Source organism: Myxocyprinus asiaticus, chromosome 42 (assembly GCF_019703515.2).
Source record: "Myxocyprinus asiaticus isolate MX2 ecotype Aquarium Trade chromosome 42, UBuf_Myxa_2, whole genome shotgun sequence".
NCBI lineage: Eukaryota > Metazoa > Chordata > Actinopteri > Cypriniformes > Catostomidae > Myxocyprinus > Myxocyprinus asiaticus.
In genome coordinates, this window is record NC_059385.1 from 28,124,075 (window position 1) to 28,146,220 (window position 22,146).

Here is a 22,146-nt window from a genome sequence, read left to right on the forward strand (position 1 = left end):
TGTGTATTGCAATGAGAGCTGACGCTGCATTAATATTTGCTCAGATCCATATGAAGACTATGCCAGCAGCCATGTACCGCCTGCTCACCGCCCAGGAACAACCTGTGTACATCTAAAAATCTGCAGGGCTACCACATCACCTTCATATATTATGATAATCCAGATTAATTCTTTATTTAAATATGAATATAACTGTTTACATATTTAACTGGATGTATTTATGATTCCATTTGTGCATAAACCAAACCATTCCATTAGCATTTGACCTGCCTTAAACTTTATGGGTCTGTACTGACATGTGAAAGCCCATTATCAATTCACTGGCATCAGTTAAATGTGTTAATCCAAGTACCAAAGAAAACTGAATGGTAAATGATTATGTGCCAAACACACTACTGGACCTAAACTATCACAGAAAGACGAGTGGCACTGAGCACAGATATAATGTTTATAAAGTCTTTATTTGATGTAACTGGCACAGATCTGAGCTGTACGATTGTCAACAATGAACTAAATGGAAGTAAAGGAATCAAATAACAAAACTTTTTCCTCTTTTTTACATAATTTGGAAAACTCCAAAGTTTTTAGTGTTGCTTTGTGGTTGCAAAGGTGTTGCTAGGAAGTTTAGTGACCCAAGTGAAAGTAGTCCACCCCAAGACTCTTTGATATTCTGGTCCATAGAAATGGCTCAAGTCCCTTTTTTCAATATACACCGATCAGTCACAACATTAAATCAAGATAGCACCTACATACAGTAAATAGTGTAACTGTCCCTTTTTATAAGTGAATATACACCGATCAGCCTCAACATTAAAACCACCTGCCTAATATTGTGTAGGTCCCCCTCGTACCACCAAAACAGCACCTACCCGCATCTCAGAATAGCATCCCGTCTGGCACCAACAATCATCCATACAATTATCTAATCAGCCAATCGTGTGGCAGCAGTGCAGTGCATAACATCATGCAGATACGGGTCAGGAGCTTCAGTTAATGTTCACATCAACCATCAGAATGGGGGAAAATGTGATCTCAGTGATTTGGACCATGGCATGATTGTTGGTGCCAGATGGGCTGGTTTGAGTATTTCTGTAGATGCTGATCTCCTGGGATTTTCATGCACAAGTCTCTTGAATTTACTCAGAATGGTGCAAAAAACAAAATTGCCAGTGAGTGGCAATTCTGTGGATGGAAATGTCTTGTTGATGAGAGAGGTCAACAGAGAATGGCCAGACTGGTTCGAACTGACAAAGTCTACAGTAACTCAGATAACCGCTCTGTACAAATGTCACAAACAGAATTTTTGCTGATTACATACACACCTTTATTTGCATTCTTGCCAGGTTATCCAGTGTTTGCAAGCCTGTAACTTTTTGATGTCAAAAGTGGAGTAAACCCTCTATAAGATTTTTTTGTTTTATCAACCTACAAGCAAACATTTCCGATCATTTATAAAAGTATCAAAAATGTGTATCCTTCATCAGAGTGGTCTGGTGTTTGTGACTTTACCTCTTATTCCTCTTCCACCATCTAAATTCACAAAACTTTTTTTTTTAAATAAATGGTCACACTTGTTTGTTCTCAGACAAATTTGTCTGACCCAAATATATCAATGGGGAAATCAGAATAGAGACCAGAACAGAGAGACAGAATGCAGAAGACACACAAACACACAGAAATGAATTAGTGAGACTACACTGCCACAGTGCAAAACACACCCACACACACATCTACATACACACAGACCCACGAACACACAGAGACAGACAGAAATCAATGGAAATGAATGGGTGAGACTATGACACAGCCACAATGCAGAACACACACATCATCACACACACTAAAATTAACATCACTAAATGTCTGGGAAAACTTATATTCCCATGCAAAAAAAAAATCAAAACAAAAGAGTTTAATGAATGATATTATTGAATGATGTTTGCAAAATAAGTGGTAGATAATTTTATTTTTTATTTTTAAGTTTTCTCTTTGCAACACCATGGTCAGGTTTGACTGTACATTGAGCACTACATGAGCTATTATTGCAAAAACTGAATATCCAGAGCAAGTGATTATACTATAAGAATAATACTATACAATTATACTATAAGAATAATACAATACAAGCAAACTTGATGTACAGCTGTTTTTTACAAGCTGTATTAATAGGAGGCTGTGCCTTAAACTTCACAAGCAGTGCAGCCATTGAATGAGAACCACTCAGGAGGAAGCACAATTTCAATCCATACTATATATTTATTATAGGCCCTACATATTATATTTAGAAATGTTTGAATTATTAGGCATTATTTAAATGAATTATCTTTATTTAGGGGCCTTTCTCAGCAAATACTGTAATTATGTATGCAATTAATTGCAGTTAATTTTATTAATTAATCTGCATGTCATGTACTGTAATTAATTCGATTAAAATTTTTAATCAGTTGACAGCCCTAATCCAAATGTATAACTTGTGATAATATCTATAAATTAAGTAACAGCACTCGGTTACAGACACTGTTCAACAATAAGTAGAATACTGAGGCCACTTATAGGCTATACTTGACATTGCTATGAAATTGTACAATTTTATAATACATATATATTTTTTTTCAGCAGATGGCTGCAGACACTTCTAATGCTTGACACAAAGCAGCCTTTTCATAATTATTCAACTTTGCTTTTGACTGATTTGAGGGTAACAAAAATGTGCTTATTTTTCATAAATATGTAATAGTGTAATCTGAGCTAATTGAGTTTTTAAGCCATACAGTCCCCCTAAAAATGCAAAAAACTTGTTAATATTTATGAAAGCAGTTAGGGGTGTGACAAACAAAATGTCAATAACGTGTAATCTCGTATTTTGGAAAAGACAGGATACACGAAGGCTGTTCCAGACATTTTTGTCTGGAAACAGTATGAATGTTACACCACTATGAACAGAACACAAGGGTTAAAACTTTTTTTTAATAATACCATGTATGAGCTATAGAAATAGTTAAGCAAGTACCACTAATGAAAGACAAGGAAGTAACAATATTAAAAGTACGGTTTATTTTTGTTTTTTAAATTTAAAAATAGCATAATTTTCCACAAGTCTGAGTTGTATTAGTTGTTAGCACAAAGTATTGATCATAGATAAGTGTGAACATTTCACACTGTACTATTAAAATGTGAATTATATTGTAAATAAATCCAAATTCTGAACAATATAAAAGATGTTACACACATTTTATAACATAAGCCTGTTTTTTGGATCAAAATCATAGTATAGTAGAAATATAAACAGCAACTTAAAGTAACTTACATGTTTGATCAGTGGTATTAAGGCACTCCAGCAAATGTTTTAGAAAATAACATTTATACCACTTTCACTTTTGGTTTATGGCAAATTGCAGTGTGAAGACTTCAACTCCATCTAGTAGCTTTCACTAGAGGCTGATACATGATAATGTGGGAAAATAAAACCAGCTAAAGACACACAAATTGCTCAAGACAGCTACAAACAGACATGAAATATACACTGATATTTCATATAAAAACATGGCAGATATAAAAAGACCTATAGACCATCTTGCCATGGCATGTTTATACTGCATGTAATGCATGCGGCAAACAAAAAACATGTTCAGTTTTGCAACTGATTTGTCCATGGTTTCAAGTGACACTTTGATCACCCTAAATTACATAACTAACCACTTTTTTTTTTCTTTTTTAATAATGACATGCGCAAGAAATACTCTGACACAGATCCAATGCGATCAAGAGATTCAGCTCTGTTATGTTGTCACACCGTTTGGCCTACAAGTTTTCTGGGCGCTACAGTTCAGTGTCGTTGTATTTCTGAGGATTATAGTAGCCTCTGCGGGTTTGATCGGCTAAGTGGCGTCTGTATTCTTCCTCGTCATCATCATCGGCATGGTAGTGAGAGTATGGTGGTTTGGAGGATGAGCTCAACGATTCAGAGTTTGAGCTGGAGCTAAAGGGAAGAGAGTCATTACTGAGGGAAAACTGCACATTGGCATCCAATTGGGAATTATACACATGCTGGAATGAGAGCTTCAAAGCAAACTTACCCGATTGGTTGTGGTCTGTTCTGATTTTGCTTCGGTTTGTGTGGAACTGCATAAATGTCTGGATGTTTCTGAGATATTTCCAGCTGTTAAACAAGAAGACAAGAGGATTGTCTGTTTATAAGTTTAAATGATTTTCTACTATTCTAGAATAAACAGTTTTGTTTTAAAATTGTAATAATAATTAATTAGTGGGTGAATCTCAATAAGAAAGTATCAGGCCATTATTAGGTGAAGATTTCAGTCCATTGTCATATCCCCCAATTTATTTTATTTTTTTCATAAATAAAATGAAACTCACTCTATCAGATATCTTTGGGAATTAGTATGTGAAAATGTGCATACGAAAGTTAATGAGACACAAACCCGTGCTTGTTCGGCCTCCTGCAGCTCCAGCATCCGTTTGGCTCGGGCCAGGTTGTCCATTTTCTCAAAAGCCTTCACCTTTCCCATGAATGAGCGGTTGGCGGGGTCTTCAGCAGGGTCTTCAGAGGTCGTGTCATCGGCAGGGCCTGACCGCATGTTGAAACTGGGCTTCTGAGCTACCGGCGGTGGAGCAGGTTTATTACTGACGGGCACATCGCTGCTCACTGTACTGCTGGATCGCGAGTCAAAGCTTCTGGAGTCTGCGGCATGTGATGTTGATCTGACCTGCAGTAACAGGAAGGGTTTGAACTTGCTCATACATTTTCATAACCCTTGTTTGTCATTTTTTAAGGGATCATAAAAAAGGGCTGCATGATTAAGATAAAAATAATTTTCAATTATTGTCCATTGAAACAATGTATATTAAAATACTTTTTTTTTGTTGCGGCAATTGCATGCCCTATTCTTTATGTAGCCTACACATCCAAAACAAGCTGAGAGCTGTAAATAGTGTAATTGTCCCTTTTATAACTGAATATACACCGATCAGCCACAACATTAAAACCACCTGCCTAATATTGTGTAGGTCCCCCACGTGCCGCCAATCAGCGCCAACCCGTATCTCAGAATAGTGATTATAGGCCACTACCATGCATGTATGATGAGTACAAAATTTTGAATCACTGCGTAATGCACATATAATGACTATTGTAACAGATGTTGTCAATTTGAACTATACTGATTGTATCTTATTGTATGTGTATTATTTGCTCAGAACATATTACTAATTAAAGGTACACTCAGTAATTCTAATCCAATACACTTTTAGTCAAATTCTGCAAATATCTCCTCACAGTCAGCTAGCTGTCCGTTCTGTGGGTGGGCTGAAAAAAATCTAGTATTTGTACACAGCCCTGGCTCTGTAAATGGGACAAAAACAAAGTGGATCAGACACACAACAACTCTATTCCAGCCAGTCAGCAACAGGTGGTACTTCTTGCATGTGCACAGGGTGGGGGGTGGGGGCAGAGCGAGAGGGAAACTCATTAGAAGAGCGATGGCAAATCTGGCTGATGCAAACTTTCTAAACTCCAAGGAGGACAAATTGCTGAGAAACAGACCAAGAGAAAAAGGTCAGACGAATATAAACTAAAAACAGAAGGATTATGATAAGTCGAGGGCTAGGAGTCGCATCAACATCGGTAAGGCTTTTCAGTGGTGGAGAGACCTCCGAGAGGTAAAAGGCTTGAAGATGGATGCAGAAGTTGCTCTTTTTCTTCTTGATAGGTGGGTAGCATACATTTCGCTATGTTTCACAGAACACATATATGCTGTTGTTGTGATGTTAGATTTAGTAGCAGGAGAGTTGTGAGTGTCTGGAGCTGGTGTGCGTAAAACCGTCTCACGTGCATGAATTTGTGGGGCGGAGCTTCCAAAGGAGCACTGAAGGGAGGGGTGTGTTTGTTTTGGCAGTTGAGTTCGAATATCAGCAGTGTTTCTCAGGAATCGCTGAGTGCACCTTTAAGCGTGACGACATTTAAACACTCAAAGAGTCTAAATAATGCAAGAAATACAACACCTCATCCAATGAACCATCTTCAGTCTGACCCATTATTAGCTACTAATACTTGCCAACGACAGCTGTTAATGACTATTCAAAATTGCACAGAAATAAAGATTTTGAGGAGACAATACCACGTTTTTGGTAAACAAAAGCATTTTGATACAAAGACAAACAGTGCACTGCAAGTCAGCAGCATTGTTATTAATATTTGGCAAAGAAAATCACTTAAGATCTGTAAAGTTGTTTATTAAAAAGGATAACATATTATACAATATATGTTATATTAGAGAAAAAAGAGAACTTGCGTTAGATTAAACGCAAATGCAAAAAAATGCAGCAATATGGAAAACATGAAATTGCGGTGAAAATTTGCCTTTGGTGTGCAAAAGCCTTTATAAGTACATCTGTAGTTTTGAGCTTGTTATGGGGTCAAAGAATATTTCAGGAAAGAGATAGAGGAGCTCACCTTAGGGGGTTCTGGAACAAATGTGGGAGGTGGGCTTGGGTCCCGCAGCACCTCTCTGCTTCCAGATTTCTTCACACGAGCATGAGGAACAGGCATGGCTCTCTGGGTGGGCGAAAAAATGCCATTATGGTATAAGACATCTGGGTCAGTGACTGATGCTCATTTCTTTTTTCTTTGTTGCTCAAATCTATTATTGATTAATAAAAATGAGTTACTTACTAAAGAGTTAAAAAGCTATTTAAAGGCTAAAAATAACATTAATATTACCGTACATTGCTTATATACTATAAGGTCCACAGGACCATGTCAGGGTCTGAAAGCTTCTTAAAAATATCAGATTATTTAACATTTTTAAGACTTGGGAAGATTAGTGCTTGGGTTGTTAGATGTAAAATGGTACAACCTCAAGAAAACTTAAAGGGATAGTTCACCCAGAAATGAAAATTCTCTCCTCATTTACTCACCCTCATGATATCCCAGATGTGTATGTTTCTTCTTCAGAACACAAATGAAGATTTTTAGAAGAATATTTCAGCTCTTTAGGTCTGTACAATGCAAGTGAATGGTGACCAAAACTTTAAAGCTTCAAAAAGCACATAAAGGCATCATAAAAGTAATCCAAACGACTGCAGTGATTTAGTCCATATCTTCAGAAGTGATATGATAAGTGTGGGTGAGAAACAGATTAATATTTAAGCCCATTTTTTACTCTAAATTCTCCTCCCTGCACAGTAGGTGGCAATATGCACAAAGACTGTGAATCGTCAAAAACAAAAGATGAGTGTGAATGTGAAAATGGAGATTTATAGTAAAAAAGGATTTAAATATTGATCTGTTTCTCACCCACACTTATCATATCGCTTCCGAAGACATGGATTTAACCACTGGAGTCTTATGGAAGTACTTTTTTGAGCTTCAAAGTTTTGGTCACCATTTACTTGCATTAAAGACCTACAGAGATGTTCTTCTAAAATCTTCGTTTGTAAGTCATACACATCTGGGATGGCACGAGGGTGAGAAAATGATGAGAGAACTTTCATTTTTAGGCGAATTATTCTTTTAATGATATAAATGATAAAAAAAATTATATCTGTAAAATAATATTGTTTTTTACCTTGAAAAACATGTTTGAAAATCTTTTTTGAATTCATCGATTAAGTTGTGTATACTCACATCTCGCATGTATTTAAGGTGTACGGAAATTACTTTACTACTTTTCTTGATGGTTACACCATTTGACATTTTTAGAGTAAATATAAACGTTGTAAAAAAAATTATATACATTCTTTTTGAAAATGTATGAAATCAACATGAATACAAAAATGTAATTTCTAAGAACTTGCATTTTTAAAGAATATTTCCTTTTCGTCATCTCGGAAATACTTATTTGCTATTGGTAGACTTGTCCACCAGAAATTCTCTGCATTGATTTGTTCTTTTCAAAGTCGAACACTCTTTTTAATGATAATGTGCTAGATTCCAATTCAACCTGAATGTGTGTGGAAAATGCAGTTTCGTAAGAGACCTGTTGGGGGTAGTGTGTTTAAAGCTTGATTTCACACTGCAGTCACTATAGTGGAAATTGAATGTATACTCACTGAGCTCTTATCGCAACACTGACAATCTGAATCTTAAAGTAGCATGAATAAATAGAACGTTTTATAAATTACAGTTGTAAATTCCATTATTAAAATGTTACCAGGAAGTGTTGGTGTAGGGCAAATACAATACATTCCACCCAATCATAAAATAACACTGAGGATGTGTCTGTAAGGGACGAGACAAGAAATTAAGAAGTGTGCACAAATACACTCACCTCCTCACTAACAGGCTCAGATGATCGACTGATGGCTGACATTGGCTGTGGCTCGTCTGTGGACTCGTCCAGCTCGTTATCAGTGTAAGCTCCGCCCTCATCAGCCGTGTCATCATAATCGCTGGTCAGACGGCTGTCCATGCTCAGGTAGTCTGCGCTCATGGCTGACAGGTATGACATACGGTCATCATGGAGATCCAGATCCTCCTCTGATCCATCAAGCTGAAATAACAGCAACTGAACTTAATAAGGTCTGATAAAGTGTAATTTCACATGTTATAACACATCTCAAACTCTGCTTATGTTTCAGGGGCCGGTTGCACCAGCTATGCGTACTGAAGTTATGGCATAAATTGGGCACTAAGTTACAATTTATGCACTACCAAATATTGAGCATTGCACCATTACACTACAACTTAGGTGAGACCTTATACACAGCTGGTGCAGCTCAACCTAGATGTACAGAGACTTACTTTGCTTTCACAGACCCAGACGGCTTTGTCTTGTTGTTCTCGTATGGTGTCTTTCAAACTTCCAAACCAGGCGTCATGAGCAGAGTTCAGATCAATGGTAGCTGTACAAGGAACAATTCAGGCAAACATGTTCAGAATCTACAAAGTGCATATTATAAATACATTTTTAACATTTTCTGAAGGGGTTTTCTGAAAAAAAAATGTGATAGTGCTTGCCCTAGCAAAACTCACAGCCAAGATTGCTATGCAGCTGCTCAAGTGTTCTTAGTGTTTTTAGCATGTTGTTATGTGGTTGCTAGGGTTTTTTTATTGTTGTGTTTTTAAGAATGTTGCTATATGGTTGCTATGGTGGTCTGAATGTCTTTTAGCATGTTGCTTTGTGATTGCTAGGGTGTTAGTGTTTTTTTTTTTTTTTTAGCAGGTTGCTATGTGGTTTCTAAGGCCGTCTAAGGTGTCTTTTAGCATGTTGCTATATAGTTCCTAAGGTGCATGTTTTTAGCATGTTGCTATGTGGTTGCTAGGGTTTTTTGAGTGTTTTTAAGCATGTTGCTATATGGTTGCTATGGTGTCTGAGTGTCTTTTAGCATGTTGCTATGTGGTTGCTAAGGAGTGTGTTTTTTTTTTTTTTTTAGCATTTTGCTTTGTGGTTTCTAAGGTGGTCTGAGTGTCTTTTAGCATGAACTATGTAGTTGCTAAGGTGTGTGGGTCTTTAGCATGGTGCTATGCCATTGCTAAGGTGTTCTGGTCTCTTGAAATGGCTCGGATCTCTCCTTTAATGCAAGTCAGTGGGATTTTTTTTTTTTTTACCTTTATTGTCTGGCAAGTGAAAGTCATAGGTCTGATTGCTTAAAAAAAGTAATTGCATGTCCGTAGCACAAATAGTGCAGGTTGAGTTACGTGCCAAATTGTAATACTTAGTGTTAAGGGTTTTTTCCACTCCCAAACCCTAGGTATGAACAATAGAAATAGTAATGCTTGTCTTAGCAAACACTAATAACTGTTCAGACATTTATTGTCCCTAAATCATCTCAGATGACTTTTCTTGTATTCTTGGTGCTGATCACATTGATCGGACAGTAGATTTAATGGCTTTTCAGACTAACCAGTGAACAAGTGTGTGCAGGTTTTCCGTAGTTTAACTGCTTGCTCGTAAAGCTTGCGTGAACTGCGGTTGGATCCAGGAACCAGGCGGTTTCTCATGGTCTTCACCCCTTGCTTGCTGTCCGGATTCAGGAAGATGACGATGGGATACCACTGGGTGTAATTGAGGGTGTCTACAGCCTTGGGTGTGACATCGAGCAGAGCGTGTTTATCCTGGAAACAAGAAAAAGTTGTTTCTCAGATAGTAATACATTTTTGTTACATGTACAGTTTCAGAAGTAAATGTGAGGGGTGTTCACCTGTTCAATGATCTGGCGAATAGTGTTTAGTCTGACCACACCAGATGACTTTTCTGTGCCCGCGTCATTAGGTTCAGTCTCTGTCATGACACAAACACACAGAGATCAAGTCACATGCAATGTACATAAATACACACGATGAGATATGTCATATTAGTTGGTAATGGCTTACTTGCAATGATAAATTCATCTGGAAGATCGTTGGCAAGTTTTTCATTGGCTGCATCTGAAATTGGGCCAAATAATACGACGGGTCGTCTAAACCCAGCTGGTAAAGGAAAGACAGTGTTAAAAGACTTCATACATAAAACTTGAGTGACACTAAAATTACACAAAAATATATTAAAGCAAAGAAAAAATATATATTTTTTTATTTATTTAAAAAAATATTTTTTTACATTTATTTTCTAAAGTATTTTTAAAAATTAGTTTCTTAAAAAATTATAACTAACATATTTACATGTATTTATAAACAAACAAAATGCATATTAGGTAAAACATGATAAGTGTCTCAATTAAAATATCACAAAAAACGTTAAACGTTTTTAGCTATTTAAAAAAAAAATTTATTGTATTAATTGAAAACATTTTTACAAATATTTTAAAAATTAGGATTTTTTTTAAAAATGTATATAAAATATATTTTTTTAAAAATAGAACTAAAATATTTACATATAAACAAACAAAATACAAATTAGTTAAAACATGTTGAGTGTCTCAATTAAAATATCACATATATATATTTATATATACATATAATATGTAAAAAAAAATATTCCAAACATTTATATATACATATATACAGAATTATAATAATTTATGTACAAACAAATGTATGGATGAAAAAAATTAACAGGATTCGGATGCTTCTGTCTATAACATTCATGTGTGATTGCCTGTACCTTCTCGTAGCACCACTCTCTCATATGCAGGGAAGCGTGTAGTGACTGGTGTGGCACTGAGATCCTCTCTGCTCTTACGCAGATCTTTTTTCTTGGCTGCCCTTTGACCTCTCAGCCTCCAGAAGTCTCCTCTATCATTGCCAGCACCTTTTTGTGCATTCTGGACATTTGCCATCTGCTCCGCCCTTATAGTACACAATTAAATAGAAACATCCCCAAAAATGAAACTATTGCATCATAAATCACACAAGCACGCAATCTCTCTGGAGTCTCACCTGCTCTTGCTGGGTATGACACCCTTCTCCAGTAGCTGATTATCTCTGCCTGTGCGGATGGCGAGCCAGTTACCCAGCTTCCCATCATACAGGGTGTCCACTACTTTAAAGATCTCTCCTCTAAAGAAGGTCAGGCTCTGAGGAAGCTCCTTCTCATATTCAAAATGAGTTCTGATGAAGAAGTTATCTCCTCGCCCAGACACCAGGATGTCTTTATAAACTTAAAGCAAAAATCTACATCATATTGTGTCTTAACTGTACTATACTTAGATCAGACATTCTTAATATAAAACGTATAGATGTGTAGATTACAAATGATACACTCAGTGATTTGACTACAGAGGTGTTTAAGTACCATCAGGTTTGCTTTGAGCCAAGATAGTCACATCTTCTCCTTTGGGAATCTCCAGTAAATACAGAACTGCATCTTCTCTGACCATACCTCTGAAATCCATATTATTCACCTGCACAGTAAAAAAACATTCCACATTATCAATTGATTACAATGCAATTGTATGTCTTTTGTACCCTCACAGCCCAATTATTGACCCCAAAAAAGAAATGTGGTCATAACTCGTATAATACAGGATTTCCTTAAAACAGAACTGAATGTGTTAAGGCGTTAACTGCAAGTAAATCATGAAATTAATTCTGCACTGCAAAGGCAAAATACAGTGGCTACATATTTAGTCACAACTGAGTTATAAAAGACATCGGGACTCTTAGACAGTGAACTGTCCTGTGACAGAATGGTTTGGCTTTACTATGCTTAAATTCAGAGAAAACAGAGTGAGAACAATTAATAATAACTTTTTTGGATAATCAAAAAATGTAAAGCCATTTTTCTCAATTATAGTGTTTGTGTATTTACTGCATTTTGGCTTTGTAAGGTAGAACTGTGATTCATTATTTTAACATTTTGACAACCTAATTATTTTTTATGGAACAGGTCACCAAAATCAAAAACTGTCATCATTACCCTCATGTCATTCCAAACCTGATTTACTTTCTTTCTTTCATAGAACCTGCTGAAAGGGATAGTTCAACCAAAAATGAAAATTCTCTCATCATTTACTCACCGTCATGCAATCCCAGATGTGTATGACTTCCTTTCTTCTGTGGAACACAAATTAAGATTTTTAGGAGAATATTTCTGCTCTGTAGGTCCACACAATGCAAGTGAATAGTGGCCAGAACTTTGAAGCTCCACAAAGCACATAAAAGCAGCATAAAAGTAATCCACATGACTCCAGTGGTTTAATCCATGTCTTCTGAAGCGATACGATAGGTGTGGGTGAGAAACAGATCCATATTTAAGTCCTTTTTTCTAGAAATTCTCCTCTCTGCCCAATAGGTGGCAATATGCAGGAAGAATGTGAATCACCAAAAACAAAAGGGAGCGCTTAGAAGGGCTGGTGAAAATGGACATTTATAGTAAAAAAAAAAGGACTTCTGAAGTCATAGATTTAACCACTGGAGTTGTATGGATTACTTTTATGCTGCCTTTATGTGCTTTTTGGAGATTAAAAGTTCTGGTCACCATTCACTTGCACTGTATGGACTAACAGAGCTGAGATATATCCTCTAAAAATCGTAATTTATGTTCTGCAGAAGAAAGAAAGTCATACACATCTAGGATAACATGAGGGTGAGTAGTGACGAGAGAATTTTCATTTTTGGGTGAACTATCCCATTAAACAATCACTAAAATAAATGAAAGAAGGCATATATTCTTCAAGCATAGAGCACTTGAGAGCAATGTTGCACCTTCACGATCTGGTCTCCAGTGCGGAGTCCCTCAATCTCTGCAGGGCTGTCCTCCTGAACGCCTGCGATAAAAATGCCCACATCATTTCCTCCAGCTAGACGCAGACCAACGCTGTCCCCCTTCTGAAAGCGCACCATCACAGTGTTGGGACTATGGGTGAAATTTTTCAATACAATCAGTTTTTTTTTTCTTCCCCAAAATCAAAAAACAGCTTTTACTAACTTACTGCCAGGAGATTCAAAAAGGAATTTTAACAGACGGTTAAGTGAGAACAAAGCTTTCATTTTGAAATAACATAGTCATATAGAATTTAGAAGTTAATTTGGTACAAACCCATATATTTGCTGGTCCTCTTGACTGGGCCACAGAGATACCTTTGGCAGAGGTTTGGCTTTGACTGGAATACTTGCTTTTGGAGCAACATTTACCACTGAAACTGTTGGAAAACCACAAAGTATACTTCCTTAAAATCTGTTCTAATATTTCTCAGACAAATTGTGCACAATTAGAAAATCTGCTGGGCATGCGAATCACGATTGCATTAAAAGACACTACTTCCCAGAATTCAGTGCAGGGTGAAGGTATTATGGGTACCTGGCGACTCACTGCGAGGCTCCTCCTTCTCTATGGGTGGAGGTGGCCGCTCCACAGGAGCTGCATTGAATGGAGTCGGCATCGCTCCCATTTTAGCCAGTCTGTTTGGAGGCTCATCTCTACCAACAAAATGTTGACAAGAGTTAGTCTCCATCTTGAACACCGCTTGTTTGTTGATATAAACAGTAGCAACACTACCAGCTTAACAAAAATTTTCAGTAGCTTCACAGTAGCTCAGCTGTTTTCAAAATAAAAAAAAATGTAAAAAGCTACTTTTTCCAATAATTAGCAGTGTAGTTTTTGTCACACTGTAGACTTTGGCCCAAGTTTATGGTAGGTTTGTTGGTTGGCTACTCGTGTTTGCGAGCAATAATTCAATGACCATAATAATTTCATTCTCATGAGTATGTTAGTGTGAATATTACCTGCTTTTGTCCTGTAATCTCTCATTAGAGGAATGTGAGGAGAGATCAGAATGATGACTGCGTCGCTCATCCTGAGGAGAATACGAGCGGTACGACTCAATCTCTGAGATATCTGCAACACACACAACAGATGTCATTGGACAAGTTAGTTCTGGTCCTCGAATTACATTGGACAAGTGGCATTCCAAGAGTGCTGATATTAAGTATAACAGCACTGGGATGCTTCAGTAATTGAATACTTCACTTGTATGTTCTTGCTGTTTTACAAATAGTAGATTTATCCCAGTGACTCGAATCTTTTGAATCCACTCACAAAAGAGATTAGTTCAGATTTATTCACTGATTCGTTTAGTGACCATTTCTGCATTACATCTTTATGCAAGTAGGTGGCAGCAAAAACCTGCGTGAAGTTGGCCCCCCACCCAACGCAATACGTCAGCAAAATAGTCTCAATCGTTTGTGCTCCGTTTGTGCTGTAAACATTTTCGTTTGTGCTGCTTCGGTTTTTTTAGATATTAAAATTATATTTATAGGTCATTCTGAGGTCACTCAGCCCCCCCACATGCTCCAAATTCACCCCAAATAGTCTCGTTTGTTTGTGCTTCGTTTGTGCTGGTTTGTGCCAGTAAAAGTTTCATTTGTACTGCTTCGGTTTTTAAAGTATTAGACATTGAATTATAGGCGATGACGTCACCAGCCCCCCCACATGCTCCAAATTCACCCAAAATAGGCTCAATCATTTGTGCTTCGTTTGTGCCAGTAAAAGTTTCATTTTTGCGACTGTCTTTTTTTTTTTAACAGTACAGTTGAAGTAACAAGGTAAGATCCAAATGGCAAACCAAATCACATAAATAGTCGCATTCACTTAACTGTTACCTATCCACTGTGCGTTTTCAAATTTTAACGGACACAGCAGATCACAGGATGTGTGGAATGTAACACAAACTCCAAGGTAAGTGTTTTTACTTGTTACTGTATGTAGTTATGTGAATAACAGTAGTAATATAAACATTGTCATAAATACAGGCACCATAATCTGTTTGCTGTAGGTCTGTGTTTATACATACATAGGCTGTGTGTGTGTGTGTGTGTGTGTGTGTGTGTGTGTGGGCCTATACAGTACAGGTCAAAAGTTTGGAAACATTAAGATTTTTAAATGTTTTTGAAAGAAGTCTCTTAATCTCACCAAGGCTGTATTTATTTGATTTAAAAAAATACCGTAAAAACAGTAATATTGTGAAACAATACACTTTAAAATCGCTGTTTTCTGTTTTAATATAATTTAAAATGTAATTTTATTTCTGTGATGTCAAAACTGAATTTTAAGCATCATTACTACAGTCTTCAATGGTTTGTTTGTTTGTTTTTAATTTCATTTTTGTTTTTCTTTATTTTACTTGTATTGTTTATTTTATAAATTATACTGTATATTCTTTTTTCTATTTGTAGTCTATATATGCTTTATATCTTATACTATGTGTTGGAATGAGTATTGTCATGTTCATTGTTTGTAATTTGACTGGCATAATAAAAAGAAAATAAATAAAAAAAAACTCCAGTCTTCAATGTCACATGATCCTTCAGAGATCATAGTAAAATGTTGATTTTTTGCTCAACTATTATCAATTATTATTGGTGCTCAATTATTAAGAATGGTTCTTATTTTTTATCAATGTTAAAAACCATTTTTGCATGCTTAAAATTTTTGTGGAAACAGTGATAAATTTTTGTGTGGATTCTTTGATGAATAGAAAGGTAAAAAGAACAGCATTGATTTGAAATAGAAATCTTTTTAACAATATAAATGTCTTTACTGTCTCTTTTGATCAATTTAATGCATCCTTGCTGAATAAAAGTATATATATATATATATATATATATATATATATATATATATATATATATATATATTACTTACCCCAAACCTTTGAATGGTTGTGTATCATGGTTTCCACGAAAAAAAAAAAAAAAAAAAAAAAGCAGCACAACTGTTTTCAACTGATAATAATACTGAATGTTTCTTGAGCAGCAAATCAACATATTAGAATGATTTCTGAAGGATCATGTGACACTGAAGACTGAAGTAATGATGCTGAAAATTCAGCTTTGATCACAGGAATAAATTACAGTTTACTATATATTCAGGAATAATATTTCACTATATTACTGTTTTACTGTATTTTGGATCAAATAAATGCAGCCTTGGTGAGCAGAAGAGACTTCTTTCAGAAACATTAAAAAATCTTAATGTTTTCAAACTTTTGACTAGTACTAATATATATATACATATGTATGTGGAAACTCATGACTCAATTAATTAAGAATTAAGCCAAAATGATTTTACTTTTGAAATTTAATTACTGTGTACTATTGAACATCCATTATCACAAATAATGGACCTTTAAAAATGTAAACTTAAAAACATGTGATGATTTATCACACGTGTCCAGATGCCAGGCTTCAAAATTGTGTATTCCCTTTTTTGTGTTTTAGAGAACTTGTTGTTGTATTTAACTGTTTCAGGCATGAATTCAATCCATTTCTGAAATGGAACTTCAAGATCAAAAGTCCAGCAATCTTTTTGTCTGGGTGAAAGGGACCCTGGCTCAAAATCAGTGTCATCACTACTTCCATTTGTTTCATGAGTAAACCCTAAAACAGTCCAGATGTTGTGTCTATTTAATTTAACAAACATGTATAAAGCCTTTGCAGTGATCTTGTTTTCTAGCTGCTTACTAAGCTCTGTCCAGATTAGGAGTAGCTATGTTGCCATTTTGGACTATGGCCTCTTTTGATGAACACAGGACTGTGAAAATGGAATCTCTGTCGACTGCTGGTTTCTTGGGCATCTGGCATAAGCAAAATATAATTACCCACTTAAATAATCCTGACTCAAAAAATGTCATGTTCAGTATAAACTTGTTTTCATGTATTACTGTATTGGTCCGAATATAAGGATAATATAATATAGTAATAATAGATAAGGATAATATATCTTATATTAGGACCAATATGGTAATGTTGACCCCTAGATACACAATGTATTCAAAAAACTAACATGGGTCACATGTGCAACTGTAATTAGCATATATTAGTATTAGCAATGAGTTTTCTGTTCAATAAACATTGACAATCATAGCTCGCTTGAATGTTGTACCATTATTCTTGAAGTTAACAAATAATATTGTAACTGACAGTGTTAAAACATTGTACTTACATTGGCCAGAAATGTGAGTTAGTAACGACTTTTGTAGTTTGATTTATATCGACTTTTTCTCTACTAACTCTACATTAATTTCCACAAGAGCATCTTGAACAGAAGTGTCACTTGCGCCTAGTGGTGGCAGTGAAGTGTAGCAGATGATACTCCATGTAAATAAAGAAAAAGTTCAATCAGGAAAGACCAGTGAATGAAGTAAAGATAATTGTTTATTGAACAAATGATGTGATGATTAGTCTTGACTGAAAGTCTTCAGCAGTTCGACTCTAAAAGTGTGTTCACATCGAGGAGATTTGCGCTTTTGTTCTTGTGCCCAGAGCTGAGCGAAAGTGAGTGACAGAAAAAGAGTCCGACAGACACCTGATAAATATTGAGCTGCTGCTGTCTGAACACCAATAGGTTTTTAATAAACACCATAGTGACTACAAAAACACTGATAAGGAGTTGTTGTTCTATTTAAACATCTTCATCCAACATTTTGGTAAGAGTTTGAAATGACAAACCCAAAATAAAATGCTCACTGCTCATAAATCGTACTGACTACACACAAAACAAGATAGACCTATTTTAGAAATATATAATATAGTAGCCTAATATATAGTAATCAGAATGACCGAGACTGCTACTAACCTATATTTGATTTTTGTGACCATTAAGTGATCTATTTTATTCTGTCAGTGTTGTATTCAATAAATATCAGCATTTATAATTCGCCTGTAATTCAGTGTCTAATATTTAAAAAACCGAAGCAGCACAAACGAAAATTTTTACAGCACAAACGGAGCACAAACGATTGAGAGTATTTTGCAGACGTTTTGCGTTGGGTGGGGGGCCAACTTCATGCAGGTGCAGCAAAAGAGAGTCTTTTTGCTACCAGTGAGTCAGTGAGTCATTGACTCAACTGATTTGAGTCATTCACTCCTGAAACATTTGAAGTGAATGAGAACGATTCATTCACATAAAAGCTTCATTCATAGAACACAGATTTGTTTACGAATGATACACCACAATTTCATTTGGATCTATTTTTGACTGCGGACAAATTTTTTTTTACTAACTGACCAAGTTTTGTTATTCAATACTATATACTCATTTGTTGATCAAACCATGAACCTAGAATGAGTTTACTGATGTCCTTAGCCATGAAATACTCCCATCTATTCATAATGGCACATTCAGTTATAATATATTGACTGATATAAAGCACAATAGACATGTGAGATTTCATACTAAAATATAGCCCACTTTATACAACAACTATAATTTTATAAAGAATACGGCCTATGCAAAACTCACCATTACAATGCTAGGACATCTGTGTGGTTGCTAGGACATTGCTATAATATAACAGTCTTTTAGACTAAACAAATTTTAATAGTTAGTCTGAAAACAGCAACATTAGTTATTTTTACACTGGTCTATAATTGGTATCGTCGATTTCAGATTTATCCGCCCCTAAAAGGCATGTTAAAGGGGTCAGGACATGAGGAATAAAATTGTCCTTGATTTTTTGACATATAAGAGTTCATTGTACAATAAAAACATACTTTAAGTTTCTGAACTGAAAACTTCCTCCTTAATAGAAAAAGAGCATTTATTTAAACCAGGCTGTAGAAATGGCTTGTTTGAAATTTGTGGAACTTCACAAGGACCTAATACATCTGCCTATGACTGGCTCTTCAGCAAGACTTCAACGCCTATTTTTTGTCATTGCACTCTTGGCCCCGCCCACTGGAGCTCACTGCTCAGTCACACAGGTGAAGAGGAGAGAGGGCCTGTCATGAGAGATTCATCTACAGCAAAGGAGATTACACTTTTTAGAGTTATAGCTCTAAAAAGGAGACCTCCGTTCAATTTAATTCAGCGGCACCATGTCTTGCTGTTTTGAAGGTGTCCTGGTCTTTCGTAAACATCCACTAGATGGACTTCTTTGATCGATTTAATGCGTTTCCAGCGAAGTGCGTCACCTTTGATGAGTGGTACAAGCGCAACTTTTAAAAAGGCATCTCATTTTGCTGCTGCCAATGACTGGGAGAAACACATGCCATTCTGTGTGTAAACAAAGACATGAGATGTGAAGACCAGCGTATCTGCTTTGGCCTGTTGAAGCACCCATCGTGGATTGAATACGTTTGCGTATTCAGAACATTTCAGTGTGGATTGTATGTGTTTTCGGCTGATATCAGCGTGGACCGCTTGTGAACCAGTCACAATATGACTTGTTTCATTCACGAATGTTTCAAATATCATGACTGTTTGATAGTTGCTGTGCTGTAGTAAACATTTTGATACAGTATATTCAGATGTCATATATTCAATGTGTTGAGTGTACGTTATGTGTTAACCTCGAAATTTAGTTTTATAAATTATAATGTGAAGCTTGTTCATTTTCTTTCGATTGAGTTTCAAATATGGCTGAATTTGAGTGGCTGCACAAAGCTAGCCAATCATAACTGTGGCTGTTTACACTGAAGTCTTAAAGGGCCAGATAGCTTAAAACCAAGCGTTTCAGACAGAGGGCCAGAGACAGGGTGGAAAATGATCATTTATTATTAAATAATGGCTGTTTTGGTGCAATAAACCTTTACTCACATCATAAGTAGACCACAGGGAAGATAATAAAATTATTAAAAAAAGAGTACATCATGACCCTTTTAAAACAAAACAAAATGTGGTTGGTCACTTTAAATGCCGGTCACACAATCTCTTCCTATCTAACTGGTCAGTTCTTAGCCAGAATAAGCTGCAAAGTGGACCAGTCTATATGCAGATGGCTACACATTTTGTTAGGTTCTGGAGATCCACTTACCGTCCATTTCCGAGTCGCTGTCTGCCATTGGTGGGACTCTGATTAGCACCTGACTGCGATCCCTCTGTACCACCAGCTGCAGCTTTCCACGAGACTTCTCGATCAACTTTCCTGCATCGCTCAGAGATAGATTCTCAGTGACCGTACCGTTAATCTGAGACATAGAGAGAAAATGAATGAGTAACTAATCTGAGAAAACAGATGAAAGACTTGAGGTTCTCAATAATAAGCAAAGCTTTGAAAATAAACGTAAAATGCCATTTTACTTATGTAAGACAAAATGTAAGGACTTGATTTCATCCAATCGGAATTGATTGGATAATGAAAAGTGGTCCCAAAATGTTTTTGGAGGGTGGGGGATATAAAATTAAGAATAAAATTAAGAGGGATTCATATCGTCATCAAAAGAGGAAAGTATAGGCAGAGCAAGGTGTCATGCCATTTTGATACTTTTTTATTTTTATTTTGAAAAACGTGCACCAATGAATCGTTCAAAAAAGACCAGAAATGTGCATTAAGAAAGTAAACTCAAAAATGTCAAATTTGATTTCATGTTGACTTTAAAACATTCGAGCCCTTTCAGAGACATACTTTTAGAATTATGTCGCCTTCTTGTAGTTTGCCATCTTTGGATGCCAGGCCTGTACTCGTCATCTCTTTGATGAACAACTGACTTCCAAGACGAAGACCATACTCTGGACAAATATGAGAAAATAGAATGTTAGATGCTGGGCTAGAGGTTGACACTGGACCATTAACTTTAGTTGAGCTTTTGAAACAAACAGGCATGAAAATTATTGTGGTATGTATCTACCATCATTGGGTCGGTTCTTCAGAAGAGTAACGTTGAGGGGCTTTTCCAAAGGTTCATGGCGTTGTGGTGGGGGAGGTGAGGGCGAATGGTCCAACCGGTCCCGACTGTTACTCCTCTTCATTGATTCGTCCTGGCAAGCATCGTACTTTCTGCGGTCATGGTCGCTGGCTAAATTATCTCTGCTGTATCTACAAGTTGGTTCAGGCCTGTACTGCGTATCTGGACTGTGCGATCGGTCCAACGTTCGATCGCTTCGGTATCGCCTGTCTGGACTCCGCTCTCTGCCCAGATTGTGTTCGCTACGATAGCGCCGATCTGGGCTGTTATTGTGTTCCAGTGTCCGATCACTTCGGTAACGTCGGTCTGGACTGTTGTCGCGATCCAGTGCTTGGTCACTTCGGTAATGTCGATCAGGGCTACGTTCACGGTCCAGCATTCGTCCGCGGCTGCCATCTCGTCGGTATTGTCTGTCGGGGCTCATGCCTCGCTCCATGCTCCTTCCATGATTGCGATCGTAGTCGTCTGCATAGCCGCCTCGCTCCCGTTCTAGACTGGCATCGCGATCAGGGTAGCTGCGCCCACTGTAAACGCTGCGGCGGTCCTGGTCATAGTCATCATTGTAGTCACCGCTGAAGACGCGGTCGTCTGGAGATGGGGCTCGTTTAAGCATGCTGACAGGGATCTTTCTAGCTCGCTTTACCGTCTGGAGAAGGGGGCATAATTTTGTACAATTCAATGCTTCAAACAATGTTTCAACTGCCAATACAACCTAAATGTTAGCTCGAAAATGTTGTTCTAAAATCAAATTCTTCTTATAAAACAAACAGTTCTGATCCTGGATGTTGATTGGTCAAAACAGTGTTCCAACCGTGCTAAAATACACAATATAGTCATGACTTGAAAAAAACATTCACCTAGCTGTGCAGCACTAATAGAGGCCAACTATTTACTAAACATGTAACTAAACTTTAGTTTACATGTCAGGGACTATATCTTCTATTGGAAGAATGGTACATAATAAAATAATGTTTTCATGAAAATTTTTCACATTTTGTGTCAAAATGTGTACTAAGACCATTTAAAATCACAGATTTTTAGTAATATATAATACTATAATACTGTTTTTATTTCAAATTAATGTGACAACATCTAAAATACAAGTAATAAAATGTTAATCTCAT

General features: G+C 36.5%; 2 protein-coding genes across 4 annotated transcripts in view; one reads left to right on the plus strand and one right to left on the minus strand.

Annotated features, from left to right (window-relative positions):
- The window catches only part of LOC127432689 (amyloid-beta A4 precursor protein-binding family A member 1-like), a 32,238-nt gene extending 31,696 nt beyond the window's left edge, over positions 1-542 (plus strand). Inside the window, exon 16 of the mRNA XM_051684044.1 lies at positions 45-542. Within this exon, the coding sequence (XP_051540004.1) occupies positions 45-116 (72 nt within the window). The 3' untranslated portion in view covers positions 117-542. The remainder of the gene's footprint in view (positions 1-44) is intronic.
- Positions 543-2,934: 2,392 nt separating this feature from the next.
- Positions 2,935-22,146, minus strand: part of LOC127432329 (tight junction protein ZO-2-like) — a 57,056-nt gene continuing 37,844 nt past the window's right edge. For 2 of the 3 annotated variants that reach the window (XM_051683242.1, XM_051683243.1), the window contains exons 5-23: positions 20,966-21,668; positions 20,743-20,846; positions 20,152-20,305; positions 14,123-14,234; positions 13,698-13,816; positions 13,437-13,539; positions 13,103-13,253; positions 11,691-11,799; positions 11,336-11,555; positions 11,061-11,245; positions 10,331-10,426; positions 10,159-10,238; positions 9,862-10,072; positions 8,759-8,859; positions 8,286-8,507; positions 6,470-6,571; positions 4,440-4,724; positions 4,077-4,159; positions 2,935-3,979 (exon numbers count right to left, since the gene is read on the minus strand). In XM_051683242.1, the coding sequence (XP_051539202.1) occupies positions 3,820-3,979; positions 4,077-4,159; positions 4,440-4,724; positions 6,470-6,571; positions 8,286-8,507; positions 8,759-8,859; positions 9,862-10,072; positions 10,159-10,238; positions 10,331-10,426; positions 11,061-11,245; positions 11,336-11,555; positions 11,691-11,799; positions 13,103-13,253; positions 13,437-13,539; positions 13,698-13,816; positions 14,123-14,234; positions 20,152-20,305; positions 20,743-20,846; positions 20,966-21,668 (3,300 nt within the window). In that variant the 3' untranslated portion in view covers positions 2,935-3,819. The remainder of the gene's footprint in view (positions 3,980-4,076; positions 4,160-4,439; positions 4,725-6,469; positions 6,572-8,285; positions 8,508-8,758; positions 8,860-9,861; positions 10,073-10,158; positions 10,239-10,330; positions 10,427-11,060; positions 11,246-11,335; positions 11,556-11,690; positions 11,800-13,102; positions 13,254-13,436; positions 13,540-13,697; positions 13,817-14,122; positions 14,235-20,151; positions 20,306-20,742; positions 20,847-20,965; positions 21,669-22,146) is intronic. The other variant, XM_051683241.1, reaches the window with a different exon arrangement.